The 22,825-nt window shown below is 38.6% G+C and overlaps 1 protein-coding gene across 1 annotated transcript in view; it reads left to right on the top strand.

The window, feature by feature from the left end:
- LOC132133495 (chondroitin sulfate proteoglycan 4-like) overlaps nucleotides 1-19,653 on the top strand; it is a 42,874-nt gene extending 23,221 nt beyond the window's left edge. The window contains exons 3-10 of the mRNA XM_059546350.1: nucleotides 1,376-4,924; nucleotides 6,064-6,531; nucleotides 11,749-11,925; nucleotides 14,149-14,347; nucleotides 15,494-15,625; nucleotides 15,890-16,050; nucleotides 16,406-16,589; nucleotides 16,748-19,653. Of these exons, the coding sequence (XP_059402333.1) occupies nucleotides 1,376-4,924; nucleotides 6,064-6,531; nucleotides 11,749-11,925; nucleotides 14,149-14,347; nucleotides 15,494-15,625; nucleotides 15,890-16,050; nucleotides 16,406-16,589; nucleotides 16,748-18,546 (6,669 nt within the window). The 3' untranslated portion in view covers nucleotides 18,547-19,653. The remainder of the gene's footprint in view (nucleotides 1-1,375; nucleotides 4,925-6,063; nucleotides 6,532-11,748; nucleotides 11,926-14,148; nucleotides 14,348-15,493; nucleotides 15,626-15,889; nucleotides 16,051-16,405; nucleotides 16,590-16,747) is intronic.
- The last annotated feature ends 3,172 nt before the right edge of the window (nucleotides 19,654-22,825 follow it).

Raw genomic sequence — 22,825 nt, 5'->3', positions numbered from 1 at the left:
GTCTAATTAGATTCAGTGATCTATGCTAAGCTACAGCTAAATGAGCTACCGCCAGACCCGGAGATAGGCTGAATGGATTCGAAAACGGTAAAACTCAACTTTTAAACTCTTGGGGAGTTGGAAAATAAGACTATTTTCAAACATAGTGGAGTGTTCCTTTAAGTGTTAAACTGTTTTGGATAAAATTGCTTTGTAAATGACTACTTATACAACAAGGACAGAGATCAGATCTGGCAAATTCAGAAAGCACAGGGTACAGTTCAAAATATCTACTTTGTAATGTAAATTAAAAACCCAGACTGACTACACAAATAAATAGAATTTATTCTCATGGTCCTTCAAGACTTCAGGGCCCCAGAATGAGCCACACACTGAGAAAATCTCTTGTGAGTTTTTAAGAAGCAGCCTCTTGGTTTTTGGTGAGAGGGATGACTCACATTCGCTTCCAGCTCCACTGTGACTTAATCGTTGAAGTTTTTCAGCTCAACACATGGAAAAAGCTTCCACGGCTTGAAGGAGTTACTGGTTTGCTCTGAGTCTATTTCTTCTTCATCTGCAGCCTCCCTAGAAAATGGCTCCCGCTCCGCATAGATAAACACAGACGCTCAAACTGCCTGCATTATGCTGCAATATAAAACGGTACCAGGACTATTTCATCAGTGGTAGGATTTGTCATTAAAAACGCATTTCCACCGACATATTCAATTCATTCAGATTTACTTTTTTCATCTTTGGAGGCTGCAGATCTGAAATGAGATCTGTGATATTTTCAGTTTAAGTGGCTGCACAGTGTTTGAAAAAGCCAACTGATCCAGCCAAGTCTGTATCAGAAATTCAAAGCTGAATACATGAATAATGACTGTGGAAAAACATATTCTTAAACAGTACCTTTATTTTGTTTTCTAGTAAATATGTCTAAAGAGAAATGCACCTGATAAAGAAAAATAAAAATTTATTAAGATAATGAGATAAGATTAATTAGTGTGCTTTTGAAGCAAGGAAACCCTAAAGCCCTGAACAAACCCCTAATATTAACCATTATTAACCTTTAGCATATAATTGCTTTGGCAGATTTGTGCTACAATCATGAATGTTACCTCAAATTAAATCACTAGAAACTAACCAGAGCATCATAGCAACTGATTAGCAATGTTCTACAAAACACTCAGAACAGCTTAGAAATTGCACAGCAATGCCCTGCTAACCACTCAAAACACCCTAACATCATGACAGCAACACAGGCAAACACCACATTTTTTTATTGTTATTATTATTTTTTTATTTTTTTATTTATTTATTTTTTTTTTTCAGAAAATGTAAAAAATGTAATTCAATTTTGTTGTTTAATAATTTGTTTGTGCATGTATCTTTACAGGCTAGGATTGACATGGGATCTGGAGAAAAGGTTCTCTCCTCCAGCATGGGTCTCCAGCTCAGTAATCTTCTGGACCATCATGTGTCTCTCATTCTGAAAGACTCCAAACTTACTATGGCTGTGGACAACCTGTACACAACCTTCATCCCAGTGGAGGATGCAGATGAGGACCTGAATATTGACCAGGGCGTGTTCCTTGGAGGCGTGAGGGACCTGGAAGTGGAGTACCTGAGCACAGCTGTTCCCTCCCTGCGTGGCTGCATGAGCAACGTTATGTTTGAGTCTCATGACTATGATATTCTGGCTTCAGAAGTTGCAGTCTGCTATGACACCAAGGAGAGCTGCAGCAGTGAGTTTGAGGCAGGAGATGGAGACACCACAAGCTTTATCAGTCCAGAATCATTCATCTCTTTCCCTACCTGGACCACACCTAGCACAGGCTCTCGTAGCCTGGAGATGCTGATGAAGACGACCATTGAGGATGCTCTGTTGCTCTTCCACCCAGGACATCAGGCAGACTTCATTGCAATCGGAATGGCAGGAGGCTTCCTAAAAGGTGTAATGGATCTGGGAAGTGGAATGTATGTGCTAGACCATGTGGAAGTGAAAGTGGATGATGATCAGTGGCACAGAGTTAAAGTTCAGATTGATCCCTATGAGTTCCAGATAAATGTGGACAGTCAAATGGTTTCACTCCCTCTTAATGAGACAGAAAAGCTGGATCTAGTGGGGAACCTGTACCTGGGAGGCATTCAAAGAAAGATGAAGGATGTGTTTCAAGATTATTTGACTCGTGTGGAGGAAGAGGTCACATCTGAGTCCTTTATTGGATGTTTAGGTGAAATCAAGGTGAATCAGAAACACAGAAGCCTGCAGGATGCTCTGATAACTAAAGACATTTATGTGAAATGTGAGGGAGAATATGATTACTCCGCTTATGATGAGGATTTGGAGTTAACAACTACACCTCCAGTAAGAATCACATACATTAATGTCAGTACTGATGAAAGACACTGTTTTCCTACAGAGGACTTGCCAGAGATGTTCCACAATATTTCTAAGCTCCTGGACATCACTCCTCTGCTGGTTCCAGAGGGAGGAGAGGCCTTCATCGACATTTTAAACCTAAACCCAACATTTAACCTAAAAGCTGTAGGTGTTCGTGAATCTGAGATCATCTTTACTCTTCTAAACAATCCCTGGTATGGACTGGTTGATATGAACTTACGAAAAACAAGGGTACAGAAATTTACCCTTCTGGATGTTGTCAACAAGAAAATCAAATATCTTCATGATGGCAATGAAAAGTATGGGGATCAAATCCATCTGGAGGTGACTGCACATGGAACGAATCTCCCAGAGTGCTTAAGTGTTGCACGCCAGTATGTGCTACCGGTGGAAATCATCCCAGTCAATGACATCCCTCAGCTAAGTGCAGGTGATATCTCAATCACAGCTAATGGTCGCACACGTCTGAGCCCAAACCTTATCAAACTCTCAGACTCAGACAATCGTTGTGATGAACTCAAGGTCATAGTTATATCAGACCCTACTGCTGCTGGATATCTGGAGAATACTCAACAGCCAGGATTTGGTCTCAGAGAGTTCACTTGTAGACAACTGAAAGAAGGAAATATCCACTATGTGCACAAGGGAGGAGAAGTGACAGAACTTACTCTGCAGGTCTCAGATGGAGATTTAGTTAGCCAGTCAAGCACATTTAAGTTGCTTATCACCCAACCACAGATGACTCTAGTCACAAATACTGGCCTTCTGGTCACACAGGATGACAGCACCCCAATTGGAATACAAAATCTGGCCATTTCTGCAACTCCAAAAACTGGAGACATTGTATATAATGTCACTCAGCCACTTCAGTTTGGAGAACTGCAGTTGATCTCAGACAATGGGGTACCAAAAAGAGTCACACTATTTCATCAGTCTGACCTGGAGCAAAAAAGACTGAAATATGTTCCCAACCTCACAGCCAATCTCAAGGACACAGAAACAGAGTTTATTCACTTCAGTGCACAGCTTGGACAGGTCATCCTCCCAGACAACTTATTTATCATTAAAATCATGCCTGCCCTTATAGGAATGGGTAATAGCATTCCTCTGGAAGTTGAAGGTGGGCAACAAAAGGTCATTAAATCTGAACAACTTCAAGATTTTGTGAGGGAAAGCAACATTGATTCAAGATCAGTCCAGTACATGATTATGAAAAGCCCAGTCCAGGGAATCTTGATGATGCTTGATAAAGAGTTATCTGATGGTGATACCTTCACCCAACAAGACATTTTGAATGGTTTCATTAGTTACAGCCCTCGTGTCCACAGAGCAGTTGACTTTGAGGATCAGTTCCAGTTCAAAGTATTTGCAGAAGATCGGTACTCCAGAGTATACACCTTTCCAATCAAAATCAAGGCTGATTCTGATGCTCCAGCCCTAATCAATGAGAGACTTTTTGTGTTGAAAGGAAATGAAAACATCATAAATAAAGAATATCTCTGGGTTCAAACCTCCACCTCAACAGACTTTGTGTACAGGATAGTACAAGATCCCAAACATGGTCGTCTTATCAGAGATTCTCCACCAGGTATGCAAAGGTTTGATGGTGCAATTCAAGTCTTTAGCAATGAGGATCTCTCCTTGAACAGGTTGGTCTACAAGCATGATGGATCAGAAACGAGTCATGACCAGTTTACCTTTCTGGCATTTGATTCAAGAGGTGGCAATGGTTGGCAAGATGAAGGTCATGAGGTACTGAGGGGAGTGTTTAACATTGCAATACAATCCAGGAATGACTATGTACCTCAAAGAGTAATCCACAAACCTTTTAATGTTGTCAGAAATGGCCAGCGTTTATTGACCACTGAAGACATTCTATTCAAAGACGATGACTCTGACTTTAATGACACCCAGCTGGTTTATGTGAGAGTGGGAATACTTTCAGGAAACATTGTTTCTGCAGTAGACCCAACACAACTGCTCTTCCGCTTCACCCAGGCTGACCTGAGGGACAGGAAGGTTCTGTTTGTTCACCATGGGGCAGACCGTGAGCGATTCCAACTTCAAGTATCCGATGGTTTACATAAGACAACAACTGTACTTCAGGTGCAAGCAGGTGACCCTTATCTACATATAGCCAACAATACCATGGTGGTCATGGACCATGGTAGCACCAAGACGCTGAATGCCAGTCTGCTAAGTGTAGAGACTAACATGGACATTAGAAGTGCAGCTGAGATCATTTATGATGTTACTTTTCCTCCCAGTGATGGTAGGATTATAGTCAGTGGAATTGAATCTTTTAAATTTACACAAGAGGACCTGACTAAGGGTGTGGTCTCCTACGAACACAATGACCAGAGCCTTAGCTCGAAAGATTCCTTTGCCTTCACAGTGCAAGCTAAGGGTTGGTCTACGGAGGGCACTTTCAGGATTAAGATATTCAAAAAAGGTTACCGGTCACAGCCACTAGTTGTGTCGAACGTGGTGATCCTTGCCTATGAAGGAGAGCATTCTGTTATTGATGCAAGCCACCTGGAGGTAAAACTCTCTCCTAAAATTTTTTTTTAAATATGAATTATTTTGTTTTCAAATACATGTCTAAAAATAAAATATTCAAGCTTAAAACTGTGTACATTGTAATAAAAAAAAACCTTGTAGATCTTGTGGTTCAAACATAAAATTACAAGTTGTTGCTCAATATCTAAATCATTATTGTTGGCATACTGTAGTGACTTGGGGTAAGGCAAGAACACTTCTGAACACAGATTTTTTTTCACTCAATATAATTGTATTAATTTGTAACACAAAATGGAACACTGTTACCAAATTAAGTGCAACAATTTAGCCAAAAAAAGTCTTACAAATGGATTGCTTCAAATTGTGTTCAGGAAATAGGTCTGCATGAAAGTGTTATTTCATGTCAAGTTATAAGTTCTTATCCAAAGGCATAAAGCCATTGCTTTAAACATCTCGCATATAGCAGAAATATTCATATCAGTTTACAAAGTCTTCTAACAGTCCTTAATTTCTGTGGGAGGTTCCAGAACACTTTCAATTATTACCCAATTATTGCAGTAGAGGAAACTGCTCAGATTCATTAGGACATTTGTGATACCTGACATTGATTTACATTTTGTATTACTTTTTCCCTTTAAGCATTTCTGAGATTTGAATAGGGGATTTTGTATAATCTCATTTTTGCAACAGCTCAGGGTTTCTATAATGTATTATTCAGTATTATTAATAGATCAAAACATATTTATGTTTTTCAAACTGTGTAAATATTACTCTAAGATTTCATTTGAAGGGATAGTTCAAACAACAATATATAATTCCTTCACTCATTATCATATAGTACCCATATAAATTATTTTCTTGTTAAATATCTTGAATGTCCTTTCTATTTACATACGTTCAAACATTATTGACATCGAAAATGATATTTAAATGAATGCAAATACAAATTCGGGATGACATGACTGAAGTAAATGAGGCTTTTTATTTTTAGGTGAACTTTTCTTAAATGCATTAGTGAAAGGGTGTACAGTACAATGTGAAAGAAAATTCAGTATGTTCTGAAGGTAATTATTATTAAAAGATACCTGCATCTGTAGGGATATGCAGCATTTGAAAGTTTCATACTGCACTCATTGAAGGTCTTCTTGTCATCCTCTTAGGTGATGCAAAGAGACATCCTGCCCAAAGAGATGGTGTACTCTGTGAAAGACTTTCCACGGTTGGGTCATGTAGTCAAACTTAACAATGACTCGGACAGTGTGGCATCACCCGTGCTGGACTACATTCAGTCTTTCACACAAGAGGACATAAACCTGGGTAGAATCTGTTATGTCTCCACTTCCCTTCAGGGCCAGGACCACTTCATCGTCGATGTCAGCAATGGCTTCACTACCATAGAAGATCTAGAGGTGCAGGTGGTCATTGTTCCACGCATCATACCCATCCAGGTGGTCAACCTCACAGTGAGGGAGGGTGGATCTGTGGCACTGACCCAAGAGGTTCTGAATATCACACACCATTTCTATCGTTCCATGAACATTGACTTTTTTATGGAGGAAGCACCTCAGCATGGAGATATTAAGTATCTGGATAAAGACGATGGACTTGATACCTTCACCTGGGAGGATGTGAGTGTCAAAAAATACACATTTTAATATTATTTATATACAGTTATAGTATTTATTACATTAGTATTTTGAATTAGCTTTTATTTTTATTTGTTCAATTTTCATTTTAATTTAAGTTTTAGCTATTTTATTATTTTTTATATATATATTTATATTATATATATGTGTAAATATAGCCTTAAATAATTAAAATTTCAGTTCTAGTGACTTTGCTTAAACATTTATTTCAGTTAGTTGCAAACACAACATTTCTAATTTTACCTTGGAAAACTGATAACCAACCCTTATTTGAACATAAGAGGTGTGGCCATTGATTTTCGGCATGGAAAGAGGAGTGGCCTGTGCTAAAATGTGTTTGCCAGCTCTTATATGGGCATCAGAGGTGTGTCCACGCAAATTAGCTGTTTTTCCATCTAATACTTACATTGTAGATTTTATTTCAGCTTTATTCAATTACTGAAAATGTTTTTAAGTAGTTGTAGCTTTGGTGAACAATCACAACACTGACATACAATAATAAAATGCTATAATAATGAAAGTTTAACTAACTTTCTTCCGTGAAACACAAAATGAAATATTTTGCATAATCTTCTCAATCATTTTTACCATACAATGATTGCATATCGTGACCAGGGGTCTGAATGTCCAAAAAGGACATCAAATCTCTAAAACAGCAGCCCAAATGTCTCATAATATCGATGAAGTTTGGTAGAAAATGTGCATGTGGAAATGAGATTCAAGATCTGTAGTGGAGAGCATCATTAAATGGCTGAAATTGTGGTCTGATCCTCATGTAAAGGTATCACGTGACTTCAGAAAACGTAAAATGTTGCTTCTGAGTCATAAAGACAACTTTTATGGTGCTCATCTGTCATTTTTGGAGCTTGATAGCCACTAGCCACAATATGCTTTCACTGTTTGCTGGAGCAGCATGGAAATGGGCTGAGAGTTTGCGAGGATGAAGAAAAAGTCAAAACGTGAGGGTGAGCAGATGATGACAGAATTTGTTTTTTTTGGGGGGGGGGTAAACCGTTCTCATTTGAAGAGAGAACAGTGGGAACAACTAATGATGCTGCAATGACAGCCGTGTTTGTTTTGTTTGCTTGTACTTTGTGACTGCAATGAGCGTTCCTTCTTCTCACGATAAAAGAGCTGCGCTGGAACCAGAGGAGCTGTCATTGGCTTCAATTACAAAGGCGAACAACCTTGTGTAATGGTTTCTCTGAGACTACCAGGATCCCTGCATAGCATATTGCCATATCACTGAGGAAAAGTCAGGCATAAAATAGCATTTTCTGAATCTTAATTACAAGCTGTTCACAGAATAACAGCTATTGAGGTGGACCTTGATCACGCCTGTCTGATGCTCGCTGAGTTTTAGTGGCTCAAAGAAACAATTTCTCTTTCACCCACTGTCTTTTAAGACTTATCTAAGCTCTCTTAGCTTCCAGTGGGCTCCCTAAAACTACTTTGCATTATGATATCTAGCGGAGTGACCCAGAGGTCTTCTAGTGGAAAGAATGAGCAGAGAAAGACCAGTGGTGGAATAAGTGTGCTGTTGTTTGAGAGCACTAGACATTGCTCTTATGACTGCCGTTCCAACTTGATGGAAATTCTGACTTGTGCTTCCCTGCTGCCACGGGCCAGAATAAACTAGGCCATATATCCCACAAATAAAGTATTTACACCGCGCCGCCAGGCTATGCGACTTTGAAAACAGAGATCAGGTTAACTCAGGAGTGATTCAGCCAGAACAGATGAACTTCCCAGGTTATTTTTTAAACTTCAGGATCAATTTCTGTTGACGTTGAAAATAATACTGAATATTACTTTCAGAGATTGAGGCACAGCAGGACATTAGTGGTGTTAGATTGACAGATATCTTACGCAATGAACACAGCTCTTAGATCAGACAGAGAACGGCAGGATAAGAGAGAGAGCGAGAGAGAGAGAGAGAGAGAGAGAGAGAGAGAGAGAGAGGGAGATCACAGATGGGGGACAGATTGAATTTGAAGTTCAGAATCCATGTCTTTTGGTGGTTTTACTCCAGCTGTCAGAATAACTTCATTGTGTGCAGCTGCTCTACACTACATCTTAATACACAATGTCTTAACCGCTCTGGATCTCGCTGTCCTGTGCTCTACGTTTCCTTTCTTCAGTTATGCAATGCTTCTGAAACACAGCTAACATGTTCCATATGGAGAGAAACTACTGCGCAGGAAAGGAACCAAAGCAGAATTGTTTCTAAATAAAGACGTATGCGTCATGCTCATTACTGAGCTGAATGTGGAGTTCCTTTATTCTGTGTTGTGGAGTCAGTGGTCGGTGTGTATACTGCTGGTCACCGCTGCCACACCAGGGAACAGATTGTAATGATAGCTTACGGTGCAGCATAGTAGCAGACATTCACAACACACTGAGATGAAAACATCTAGAACAGTACAGGGCTTCAAAACGAAAGAGACAGAACAGATATTAGCGTGTCAGGATGAAACAATCTTGAATACATTTCTCCTCTGCTACAAAAATTGATATTCTAATGTTGATAGTCACCAACAGTTTTCAATTTCAAAACAAATATAGACTAAACAACAGAATAATGATAAACAGCGTCTTTCAGAGCTATGGCTTTATCCTTCACTTTTTTGATTTTAAATTGGACCACAAGTGCCAAAGATGTTACTGTAGTAAATCAAACTTGTCTTAACATTATTAATATTAATGAACAGTTCACCCAAAAATTTAATGAAAATCATTTATTCACCCTCATGTTCCAAACCTGTGATTTACTTTATTTTGTGTAACTGAGAAGTGTATTTTGTGTATTTTGAAGTTGAATGTTGGTAACCAAAAGTTTTTTTTTTTTTTTTAAGTCAATGGGAACCGAAAACGTTTAAAACGGTTAAAACATCTTCTTTTTCAAGTTCCACAGGGAAAAAAATACATTAAAATAGAAATCATATAGGTTTGGAATGACATGAGAGTAAATAATGACAGAATTTTCATCTTTAGGTGGACTATCCTTCTTAACATTATTCTTATTAATATTTTATTAATATAAGCACTTTGAAACAATGGGCTGCGGTGATCAGACAGGTGGATCATGATGTTTGTGGTTTCTTTTTTGTGTATTTTTTTTTAATGCACTGGGAAAAAAATCATATATATATATATATATAGTCCAAAAATAAACTAAGATTCTTACATTAAAACATTTCACCTCTATTCCAAATGGCATCTTCCGTAAACATCTGCCATATGTTATTGATTTCCCGACAAAGATGAGAATATGCAGACTTAATGTCAGAAAGAGGTGAAGCACAGCTTTTCTCTTCTACAAAAACAAAATCTGTTAGCATAAGCTTTCGCTTAGCAGTTAGCACATAGCTCTGACACTTGGAGCTGGAGCTCATACTGATGAAAACATACAGTTAGATTTTGATTTTTGCTCATTGTTAAGATTTGTAGTTTGTACTATGTGCAACGATCTGATCACCTGGAGCCTGTTAAAATCTGTACAACATGTGACAAACGGCAGATTGTCACGCTGTCTGGTCTCTGTTTCCCTGAGTCTCCACTAGTGCTCTCACTTCCCCATAGGCACCTCACCGTAGGCACTACAATTCCCACAAAGCCTTGTCCCTTCATCACAGTGATTGCACTCCTGTTAATTGCACTCAGGTGTCTTCACTTGTTAGTCATTATCCTCCCTATATTAACCAGTCCTTTTCTGTTTGTCTGCATGGAGTCCTTTCCTTCTGTCACCCAGTTTCCTCGCATTCCAAGTTTCTAGGTTCTATGCCTGTTCCCGTTCCAATTCCTTTTTCTGTTTGTTTGTTTGTTTGTTTGTTTGGATGGATTTTTGGTTTTGACCCCTGCATGTTGGATTCTGAGTTGGATTACCCAAATAAACCCACACTGCGATTGGATCTCTCGTCTCCTGCATTTCTCTGGGTCGCCGATCATAACACAGATGTCTGACCTCCTGCGCCAGACAAACTAACACCCTTCAGTTTCACATGACACGCTCGCAGCTGTGGGGCTTCCTAGAGTTTTGCATTATTGTTTGACTAAATCTGCACTTTGTTTAAGAAGTGCATCTGACCACCCACATTAAATCCAGTTTTATTGTAACGGATGTACAGTTGATTATGTAATGAAACCGAACAATGGCTTGTTTGGAAGAACAGCTTTACTATTCACAACCATGGTTAATCTTATATATAAAATAAGGTTGGAGATGTGGCTTAGTGGTGAGAGCACATGCTCAGACATACGTTTGAGTCCAACTTATGATATTTCATCATGGTTAATGCGATTCGAATGCATTTTTAGGATAAGTTTCCTCCCTCATTTTCTGTTATTTCTCCACTGTCATTTGTGCTGTACTGAAAATCTTTTACCTAATTTGGTGTTCTTGATCAAAAATGATCAGCTTTTTTGAAAATTGCTTGTAAATATCAATGCTGTATTATCAGCCAATATCGGATTCTATCTTTTTGTCAACTTGTTTTCTATTAATTAGGACAGGTTTGTATTTATTTTTTTTGGAAATGATTGATCAGGCCTCAGTTCTTCCGCGAAAAAAAAAGTTAGTTGTAGATAATTGTGGCAATATTTATGGCATAAGTTTAGATCAGTGAGGCCTATGATCAATCAGTTCCAAGAAAGAAACACAAAAGCTGTATTAATTGAAAGAAAACAAGCTGATAAAAAGACTGAATCCAATATTTGGTAATAATATAGCATAACAAGAAATGTATAAGTCATTTAAATTAAAGTAAAAAAATATATATAATAAAAAAACGAGGGAAAAATCCCCAAAAAGTAACAAAAACCATTGTAAGTTTTTAGGATTTATAATTTTCAGGAAAAAGAAAACCTCTCCAAGTCAAAATGACTGCAACACAACGTGACTGTTATGCTATAAATAAAAAGTGTCTAAAAATAGAGTAAAATAAACAAAGATTCTGATTAGAAACATGAAACAATCCTGAAAACAGGAACTATGGTTACCATGGTAGTTTTTGTTTATTTATTTCATCTTTTTGGAGGGGAACTACTTCTACAGAATTTTAAAAAGATGTTTTTATTGTCTCGTCACTTGAAAAACGCCAAAATAAAGCCGCTGTAAAACCAGAAATGCCCTAATGGTCAGAAAAAGGATTAGGTGTGTGTGTAACTGGATTCCTGATATCTCTTGTTGTGTTTCCTCAGGTACAACAGGGACAGGTGTACTACTTCCACGACAGCAGCGAGACCACAGAGGATAGTTTCACCCTCATGGCGTCCGCTTATCACATCACCCGCAGGAGTGCGTCCCTGACCATCGGCATCACCATCCTCCCTGTGAATGATGAACCGCCCCGCATCCAGCGCAACACTGGAATGGAGGTACACCAAGACCATTTTCCCAGTTTTAAACATTAATGAAGCTTAGTTGTAGTCGGAAAATTCAGATCTACTCCCTCCACCAGAAAACAGAGTGTCATTTAGTTCTAGCTCGATATTGTCTGTGTTTTTTGGTTGCCGTGGAAACTCGCATTTTTGGAAAACCATGACGGTGGCAAGAATTCGGTTTTTGGGCTGGAGGGTAAACAGACCAATCAGAGACACCGCTCGACTCCCGCAAAATGTGAAATAATGATATGTGTGTTTTTCCACATGCGGCTAGTTCCCGTTCTCTTGCGCACATGCTCTCTGTCTGTCTTTGTATCAGACATGCTTTGGGGCAGTCGTGGCCTAATGGATGGAGAGTCAGACTTGTAACCCGAAGGTCACGGGTTTGAGTCTCAGGTCCGGCAGGAATTGTTGGTCGGGGGAGTGAATAACCAGCACTCTCTCCACCTTCAATTCCACGACTGAGGTGAGACCCTTGAGCAAAACACTGAACCCCTAACTGCTCCCTGAGCGCTGCAGCATTATCTGCCCAATGCTCCGGGTGTGTGTTCACTAATGTGTGTGTACACTTGGATGGGTTAAAAGTAGAGCACAAATTGAGAGTATGGGTCACCATACTTGGCCACACGTTACTTCATTTTCACTTTAATCCAGGACACCTAATTTTTCGATGGCTATAGATGATAATAACAGAGAAAGTCCAAATTCAGACCTGCTCTTTCCAAAATTGCAAACACAAGTTTTACAAGCACAGTATCTAACACACACACACACACACACTTATAATCCGTTTATCTCACTAAAAGTGGTTTATATTTCACCCTAAAATCCAAAGTAAAAAAAAAATAATAATAGATTGAAATATAATATGATATTTATAAAATACTTCGAATAATTTATAACATTTACATGTATTTTATTTGCAGTATATATATATATATATATATATATATTTGCAGTATATATATATATATGCCTACAGAAAAATTCTAACAGTTACACATTTGACAAAATTCAAATTTTTATATTAAAAAATTATAATTATGTATATTAAAATTTTTAAAATAACAACTAAATTATATTTTAAAATATCATTCTAGCAAACATAATGTGACAAAAAATGCCTTTATTGAAATTAAAATTGGCTAAATTAAATGATCTACTAATTGTTCTTGAAAAAAAAACATTATTTTCACACTACAGTAATGTGAATAAGCTTTTGCATTTGGTTGCAATAACTGTTATGAAAATAAAGCATCCAGTGCCAAAAATCCAATATTCCTTTTTTCCAAATTTCATATGGTTTTCCTTTTGATTTTCGCATGAAACAAGAAACTTCTGTGAGATTCATCCACACAAACACAATCACACGATTACTCAATCACACCCCCTGAGCTCTGATGTAGAGACCCTAGAGACACACCAGTCTAATCAGAGAGAGACTGCAGTTTCCCATCAAAGCAGGCCTCAGCACTGCATGCTGGGATCTGATTTGCCATGCAGCCTCTGATTCATGTTACATCAATTAAATATTGAACATGAAGAAACAGCAATTTCCAGCCCAATTTGGGAGATATTTGTTTCATTAACTTTCCTCATGCTGTACTCTGGTTTAGTGCTACCATCTAGTGGATGCCCATGCATATACTACACAGGAAGTGATGTAAAGGTCTTTGAACGATCACCAGAGGGCAGTGTAGAGAGTTATGTAATATGACTAATATTTACCCTGGTAATGACACTGCATTGCCCCCCATTAAAAAAGCACTCACAGGAACAAAGAAGATGATTTTACATGCACTTAAATCTTGAAGGTCACGTTATGTGGAAACAAGATTACTAAATGATAATGAGTTTGTGGACCTTTCTGTTCCAGGGCACTATGCCATGTACTCAATTCCAGTTTTTCCCATCTGTCTCTCAGGAGAGTGGTAGATGGAGGCAGTGAAAGCGTTGAGAAACAGATAAATGTGTTGATGTGTGGTGTTCACACGGCAGCCCTGCAATCTCCCAGCTGAATTTAATCGTTTAAGGATGTCTTTCAGCAACTTGTCCATTACACTTCCATTAGAGCAGCATCAGAGGAGACATAACTGCCTCTTTCACATCCCAACGACTCCAGACAGTTAGACACCTCTGAAAACAACAGTTTAGTTGTTTCATCTTGTTTATAGGTTTGTTTATCCCGCTTTGTTTGTGCGTGCTCTCTCCTTTCAGCTTCTAACCGGCGAGGAGTCTGAAATCACAGCCAATATGCTGAGCAGCGATGATCTTGACACCCCTCCGGAGGAGTTGGTGTATGCTATCGAGATGCCCAGAAATGGGATCGTTGCCTTCAAAGTGTCCCCAGATGACAGCGTGGACAGTTTCACCCAGGCTCAGATAAATAATGGAGAGGTTTTATTCATTCATCAGGGTGGGTTGACATCAGTTTCTTTGAATCAAGTTCTTTACAACGTTTGAAAACAGAATAAAACATCAGCTAAAGAGATTTGGGGCATGGGAATCATATAGAACACCCTAGAAACTACATAGAATTGTGTTTAAAAAAACACCTGTTTCAAGGCCCAGCCACACAGAACACCATAGAAATATGCTAAAAAAAAAAATACCCACCAAAAACAGATTATAAACAGCATAGCAACAAAGTAAAACCAAAATGCCTTGGCAACCATATAGCAACATTCTAAAAACAACTTAGAATAACTCAAAACATCTTAGCAATTATAGAGCATATTAGCAAATGCATAGCAACACATTAAAACAACTCACAACAACTTATAAATCACAGAGTAGCAGCATGCAAATAACTGTTAGGAACCCTAACATGATAAAACCCTCTCAATTACATGTCTGCACATTAGCAGATGCATTAGCAACATGCTAAAATCAACTCAGAACAGCTCAGCAATCACAGAGTAGCAGCATGCAAAAAAAAAATTTCATTGGGTGACAATACGTCCTCTTTTCTTCCCAAACATATCCTGTCCAGGATTTCTATATTGCCTAAAATATCCAGGTTTTGGCTTTGTTTTCCTGTTTTCATACTTGCTGAAGAGAATGATCCAAAAGTAGTTTGATCAATAACATGCAGACATGGTACATAATCGACCAATAGTGATGCGTGAGAAGCTGGGATCGACAGAGAACTGTCAAAGCGATGCTAATACACGTACATATTAGGTGTGTTGGACTTAAAGAAGCGCTGCACAATGTGACATCAAAGTACCATGAGAACTATAAAAAGCAGTCACCCTATAACACCTCAACTTAGCGACTCTTTTGATAGAAGTTCCTCAAATAACTTTTTATTATACAGTTCTTTAGAAAAGAAATATCTATGTGAAGACCCCAGAAACTACTACGCTAATCTGAAAACATAAAATAAAGATCTCTTGCATTCTCCAAGAAACCATACAGAACTTTGGACCTGCAAAAAATGTTATTGATAGGAAAAGTTAGCTTTGATAAATCTAATGTGTTCCAAGGAACCATTGAAGAACCATCATTATAAGATTGTAACATGACGTCTTGAATAGGAAGTGCTTGTGTCTGCTCCCAGGCTCAGAATCCGGTGGGTTCAGCTTCACCGTGACTGATGGAGAACACACTTCACCTCTCTACCACTTCACTGTCAAGGCAAGACAGCTCACCATCTCCATGGAAATGGATGGAGAACTCATGGTCTTCCCAGGTGGGCTCCACATATCCAAAGTTTAAATCTAAATCCCTGTCTCTCTTTGGGCCAGCTGAAAGATCTTTACCGGCCCAGAGAGAATTTGTTTATAAAACTTTAAATTGGGGGGTTTATTCTATTTTTCATTTTCCTAATCATGAAGAATCTGTTATCTTATCTGGAACAATCTTATAGATCAATTACAGCTGTATAAAAGCTGCTAGAATGTGTTTTCATGAAGAAATCAGTGGAGTGATATTATTTGTTTGTGATGCTTCTCAGGCACCAGGCAGGTGATCGGTGGAGATATTTTACGGGCCATAACAAGTGAAGACGGGGATGAAATCACATATTCATTAGTGAAACCTCCTCGCTTGGGACGAATAATCAAACTTAATCAGCGTGGAGAGTTTGAGAGGATCACAAAATTCACACAGACCGAGGTAAATAACTTTGTATATACCTGCAGTGGAGACATATTGTTTTGACATTGTAATAAATCCCTTAATGTGCCATTAATAAAGCCTCTTCCATTGTAATGCCATCTCTGGCCACAAGAGCACAGGTTATTAGTGGACACTAGAGGCCAATGCTATTCTCTCATTACAGTAAGGAATCCAAATGTATGAAATCTGTAGTTATTTCAAGTTCAGAATTAAAACTATATTCCTTAATTGCTGTAAATACTGTCTTAATGCTTTAACATCTGACCATTTGATCTGTTTAATGGACAGTGTTATAGGTTGTGGCTGGTTCTAAAAGGGTTTTTGTATTTTTTTATTCCTACTATGTGTTCAGTTGGATGCAGGTGCCGTATATTATGAGCATCAGATGCCGTCTGAGCCCTTCTGGGTCCTGAAAGATTCTGTTGAGCTGGCCCTTACATCACCTCCAGCAACAAAGCTGCATCACAGCCTGCCAGTCACTGTGTCATACTACGCAGCCAATCGAAATAAGTCGTCTCAGCTCTGGAAAAACAAAGGTAGCTACCAATAAAATTTTTGGGGTAGGGGTGTGATTCAGGTACTCTTTGTCAAATGATATGGTTTGGCTAAACTCTGCAGGGCAGTGGCCCTCTTGTATGCTAATCTCTAGAACTCAGGTCTAATAATTAAATGTAGTTTTGTTCATTTGTTGCAGGTGTGTCCGTGGTGCAGGGTCAGTCTAAAGTGATAGACAGCTCTGTTTTGGATGCTACTAACCTGCTGGCCAGTTTGGCTGAACAGAAGCGGGCAGGGCAGAACATTGTCTATGAAGTGCGTCGGTTCCCCATTCATGGACGACTCACTCTCGGGGGGTCTGTCCTGTCTCACGATGCTCCCCATTTTCTGCAGGATGATGTGGCACGTGGTGATCTGGAGTACAATCACAGTGACTCTGGATCATCTTCTGATAGCTTCTCTTTCCGGGTCCATCTGAACCCCAGTGACCGCACTCCGCAGGTTCAGCCCAGTGCCAGGGTTCTGGAGGAGATCTTCCTGATCTCCATCAGACAGCGAGACTCAAACCCACCAGAACTTGTAAGCTTGGACCTGCTCCTGGAAGCACTGCAGGGCTCCACCACTATCATCTCCAAAAACTACCTCAACACGATTGACCAGGATAGCAAACCAGATGAGGTCCGATTTACCATCTCCAAGAGTCCAGCTAATGGATATGTCATCTACACTGATTCCGGAGACCGGACAATCCAATTCAGCCAGGAAGACATCAACACTGGGCGGGTTGCTTTTGTTAGTGATGGAAGTCTGTCTGATGGTTTCATGGAATTTACAGTGTCTGATGGGAAACACCAAACAGTCCCGTACACACTGCATATCGAAATCATGGCCAAGTCTCTGATACTGAATAAAGCTCCAGAGATCCATATAAGGCAGGGAGATGACGAGACTCTAATCACAGAGGACATGCTGAGCACTTCCACTGGGGGTCCGGTCGAGGAGGATGTACTCTATAAGATCACCAATGTCCTGAAATACGCATCCGTAATGGTGGACAGACAGCCCACATCGGTTTTCACACAGAAGCAGATCAAACAGGGAAGAGTGAGTGTCCGTTTCCTTAAGTCCACATCACCGAGAGATAGCGTTGCATTTGTGGCCCAAAGCAGGGCGGCAAATGTGTCCTCTGTCCTCAACATTACCGTTAAACCACTGGCAAAGGTGGCCCAGAACCCCATGCTCCCCAGAGGTGCTACTGTACTCGTAGACAGAAAGTTGTTGGATGCTACACCTCTAGCCAACAAGACCAGGTCATCTCCAACCTTCAGCATGGTCCAACAACCTCAAGGAGCTCGGTTCATCAAGTTGGGTGGGCCAGATGATGGCCAGCCAGTGAGTTCCTTCACCCAGCAAGACCTGGATGAAGGTCGGGTAGCTCTGGAGATCTTAAACACGACTGGGGGTCAAAACACTGGAGGTCAAGGTAAAGATGAAGCACGCTTCCTCCTAAAATCACACGGCGTTCCTCCTGCAGAGTGCGTCTTGCCCTTTCATGTGGTCCCCTACGACCCTTCCAAAGTTTATGGTGCTACAATGCTCAAAGTGCCACCGGTGTCCCCTTCTAACAAGAGTGATCCAGGTCAACCTGAGCCCAGGTGGAGAGATGGTAACATGGCTTCTGGCAGCACTACAGCGACTCCTGTGGTACCTAGACGAAATACACTGTGGGCTATCCTTATTCCCATCCTCCTACTCATGCTCCTGGCTGCACTGATGGCTTACTACTTGGTCCGACGCAACAAAACCGGGAAGCACAACGTCCAAACAGTGGCAGCAAAGCCGAAGAATGGAGAAGTCAGTGAAGAGACTTTCAGGAAAACCGATCCTGCAAACAACATCCCCATGTCAAACATGGACTCCAAAGGGGCTGATCCTGAATTAATACAGCACTGTCGGACAACAAACCCAGCACCGAAAAAGAACCAGTACTGGGTTTGAGATGGTGAGGTGTCTGGACACTTCTGTTTTCAAGGTCTTGAATTATTCCAATCAGTGTTATACAGTTCTCTTGCCATTATTGATGCTTATGAAGTCCAGCACATATCCGAGTTTAGGGTTTCTTAGATGGCACTGCAAAATCTGTGTGCGTGCTGATGTTCTAATACCGTAGTCACATTTCTCAAATGAGGCGGAATTAACCCACTTTTAAGGTACTTTTGGACAAGAACATAACATGTTATGTTTGAACAATCCTTTGTATGTATGTTTAGGCCGTAAATGGTTTAAGATCTTATTTTTTCAGTGTTATTTACATTTAAGTTTTGTGTTTTTGTTGCTTTTAAACACAGATCAATATATGTGCCTTTTTCCAAGCTTCCTGTTTTCTTCTGTGCCACATTGTGTGATTTAAAATTGCGCTGATGATTTCAATACAGGTTAAGCTCTGTCAACAGCATCTGTTATTTGATGTCTATTACCTGAGAAAATAACAGAATGGCATGCACTTACAGTGGAAGTATATGGAGCAAGTCATTGTGCCTTTACGATACTTTCTAAGTCACCTTGAGACTACTGTCTCTAAATGGTTTACTAACCTTTAAAAGTTAAAAGTTATCCAACTTTCAACCAGTTATGGTCATGTAAAGCCAGTAAACTCCACTCAAAGGTATTATGCTGGTAAATCCATCCACCTAGAAAATTAGTACCATTGCAAAAGCTATTATTTAGATCAGTTTACGTGGAGGCACACAGTTAGTACACATTTTATATGTCTTGGATCTATTTCATGTTTTGGAGTTTCTACTATCAATATCATGAGTTGATCATGAAAGAATCAGGTGTGTTTGAGTAGGAAGAGTTTGAAAATGTGGTTGGTGAAAATTGATTTAGACAACATTACAGTTCAAATAACATTCATTTTAGTTAATATAGGTGCTTTAACAAACATTCAACCAGCACCTTTCAAATTTGAAACCCTTTGCAATACATAACCGCACATACTTTCAATGCAAGTGCTTAAGAACGTATTTTCTGTGGTATTTGACAGCATAAATGTCATAGAAGTATTAAGCTGAAAGTATGCTTTGGATTTCTGCTTTCAGTGTGCATGATGTAAATTTCAACCATTCTTGGGGTCTGCACAATTTTTGTGTAATAATTGGTGAGTCTACTAGGTGTCAAGTCCCATAGATGAGCTGTTGTAAAGAATGGGCAAAAGAATGTGGAAAACCCAGAGGAAAAAAATTAAAGATACTGAAAGTGGAAACATTGCAATGGCTTTGAGAAGAAACAGAAGGTACCTGTGTTTGTACTTGAACTTGTTTAAAAGAGTATAGCAATATCTTTAAGCATCTTAGCTACTTATTTTTTGTACAGAGCTTCATAGCAGGGAAAACAGAGTCACAACTCTCTGCTGTGCTCTACAGGTCAAGTGAAGTATTACAAAGCAAGAGTATTATGGTCAGTGTAGTACAATACTACATTTGAATGTGCGCGAGATGTAACAGCAGTTGGAAAAGTTAAACATACTTTGCTTCAGTTTGGTCAGGTTATGGTGCTAGTTACGTTTTGAAATCTTGTCATGCCTGCTTAAGAAGAGTCATTCCAAAGCCATGCCACATACACTTCTCAGATTTGACACATAAACAATGCTGAGATTTGATGGTTCGAGAGTGTAAATGAGAATTCATGTTTACTAATCATCGTATCAGTTGTGTGAAAGTTAAAACAAAAAACAGCATTACTGGATGCTTTGAGTTATTTTTCTATAAATCTATCTTTTTTACTCTGTTTGTTGTAATTGTTTAGTCCGTAAAAGCTTTCATCCACAGCACTGATTACAGTCAGGCACTGAAGAACTGTAAAGTTTTCTCCTCTAGAACTAGAACGGACAGGATATGAGGTCATTATTCCTCAGGCCTTAGCATCTATTCTCCAGAGCTGCTTCTGAGCTCAGTTCGCAACTTTTGTTTTAGATTAAAAAATACAGACAAATATGTAAGTTGCTGCATGGCTGGGTGAAAGTATGTCTGAGCATATGCATTTTTACAAAACGATGTCAAGGGTTTACAGAAATCTCTGCCATTTGAGAAATATATATCTGCAGTGTTTGAAATAAAGAAATTTAAATTATTAGAATAGTTCACCAAAAATGAAAATTATGTCATACATTTACCCCACCTGACATTGTCATTAAAAACCAACCATAGTTTGTTTCACTGAAATTTAATTGATATATTTCATGATATTGTTTGGGATTGTTAGACACTGTTGAATGGAAACAGTGGCCTGAATATTTTTCTAAATAACTTGTGTTCAACAGATGATAGAAAGTCATATGGGTTTGGAGCAATCTGAGCAAGTGAGTGAATAGTTTTCTTTTTCTTTAAAAAATTAATGTTTTACAGAATGACTTCCCATTTGTCACTGGTTTTCTGAATTGCAGTTAATCATCTGGACTGTCACTGGCTGAAAAATTTAATTAGATGTTTTAAACGATTGTTTGGACTTTCTTATTTCTTATCTAACTATAGTGATGTTCCTTGTAATCATAGACCAATTCTTCCTCATCATTCCAGAGTTTAATTATATAGAGACAAGATCCGTTCCCTGTATATGGAATTTATATCACTGTTGATCTGATTTTCCCTTTTCTATGTTAAGCTATTATTAACTGCATACTCTGGGGCTATGATATCTCATCTGAGACCTCTAAGGATATTTTTATCTGTGTTTCTGCAGAGCAGAACTGAGATCACATGAAAACTCAGGACATCAATGGTGTTTGTTCTATGGGTATTTATGGGAATATGTCGACCTTAAACCCAAAACCATGTACAACCCTCTTTTTTGTGTTTTTGAATTCTGTTTGCTTGTAAATACTTTATGTCCGATCACATAACCTGTCATAAGAATCAAAATGCACTTTCTTCCAGCTTTTCAATGATTTCATTTGTGGGTGAGAGTTTTCATTTGCAGTGTTTATTTATTTCTAGCATCTACATTCAGTTTAGTTTTTGCTCTCATAATAGTTTGTGAAATGCGATTCATTAGCTATGTCCCTAAAGAAAAATAATAAAATGTAAAATAAAACAAGGTTGCTTTTGCTTCTTGAATTATGTGTTCCACATATTTGTATGTTACATAACATGTTACAATTAGCATATTTGATGTTTATAATATAAAAATAAATTAAATAAGTCAAAATGGATGATTATTAATATTACTATTACAGTAGGTTTTAGGACCACAATTTAACGATCTAGTTTAATGCAAATATCAGCTGTGTGTTGTGATTCATTTCGAACAGCAGATGGCGCAAGGGTGTCCATCAGTATTATGTGAGCTCTCATCTACGCTCATTCTTTCCTACCAGCGGTATTTTAGCTTTCTTCAGACTTTCTTGGCTCTTTCTTTGGAATAAGACTCTGTCAAACACTCCATAGGCTTGTTTCTGTAGCCGACATGACTGTTTTCTGCATGTTACAAATCATTTTAAAATTAACAGTTAACTTTTTTTTATCTGCTGGTTAAAAGACTTTTGTTTTGAAGTGTCTCACAATATGACTCAGTCAAAACAGCTCAGCTCAGCCAGCCAATCAGAGAGCGCTACAAACACAGTCACCATGCCCGCCTGAAAAAAATGTGAAACCCAGAAATAAGTAAACATCTGTTCTCAATTATATAAATTACGATTTTTAAAGGTTGTTGCAATGCATAATGATTAACATATTTGAGAATGAGTATCGTTATAATTTAAATATACACTGCAAAGGCAAAAGTATTTGGACACCCGCTTTTAATTAAGGGGTTTGGCTTATTTTTTTTTTTTAGTTATATTTCCTTGGTTGAGTTGTTATTGTTTTATGTACTTATTAATTTACATACATTATAGCGGATAAGGTCAAACTATTTTGTTTAAATAACTGGTGCTTACTACATTTTAGTTAGGGAGGATTTTTCCTTAGCAGATTTTTTGTAAGAAGGTGTAATGTGAGATAGTCGTTTGTTATGTGGTATGTCTTTTTGTTTTGTATGGTTTGAAGTTTAAATAAATGTATTACAAAATAATGATAATAATAAAAATAATGACGTCACCACTGAAAAATGAAATAATCAATAAAATTAAGGGGTTTGGCTATTTTAGATAAGCTCTTTACTAGCAGGTCATAAAGTGCACAGTCATGCAATCTCCCTAGACAAGCGTTCTTAAAGAGACAGTTCATCTAAAAAAAAAATAATAATCTATGATCACTTACTTAACCTCATGTTGTTTCTC

The sequence above is a fragment of the Carassius carassius genome, chromosome 50 (genome assembly GCF_963082965.1).
Source record: "Carassius carassius chromosome 50, fCarCar2.1, whole genome shotgun sequence".
NCBI classification, from domain to species: Eukaryota; Metazoa; Chordata; class Actinopteri; order Cypriniformes; family Cyprinidae; genus Carassius; species Carassius carassius.
Note: the sequence above shows the minus strand (reverse complement) of the source record. Positions and strands in the feature narration are given on the sequence as shown.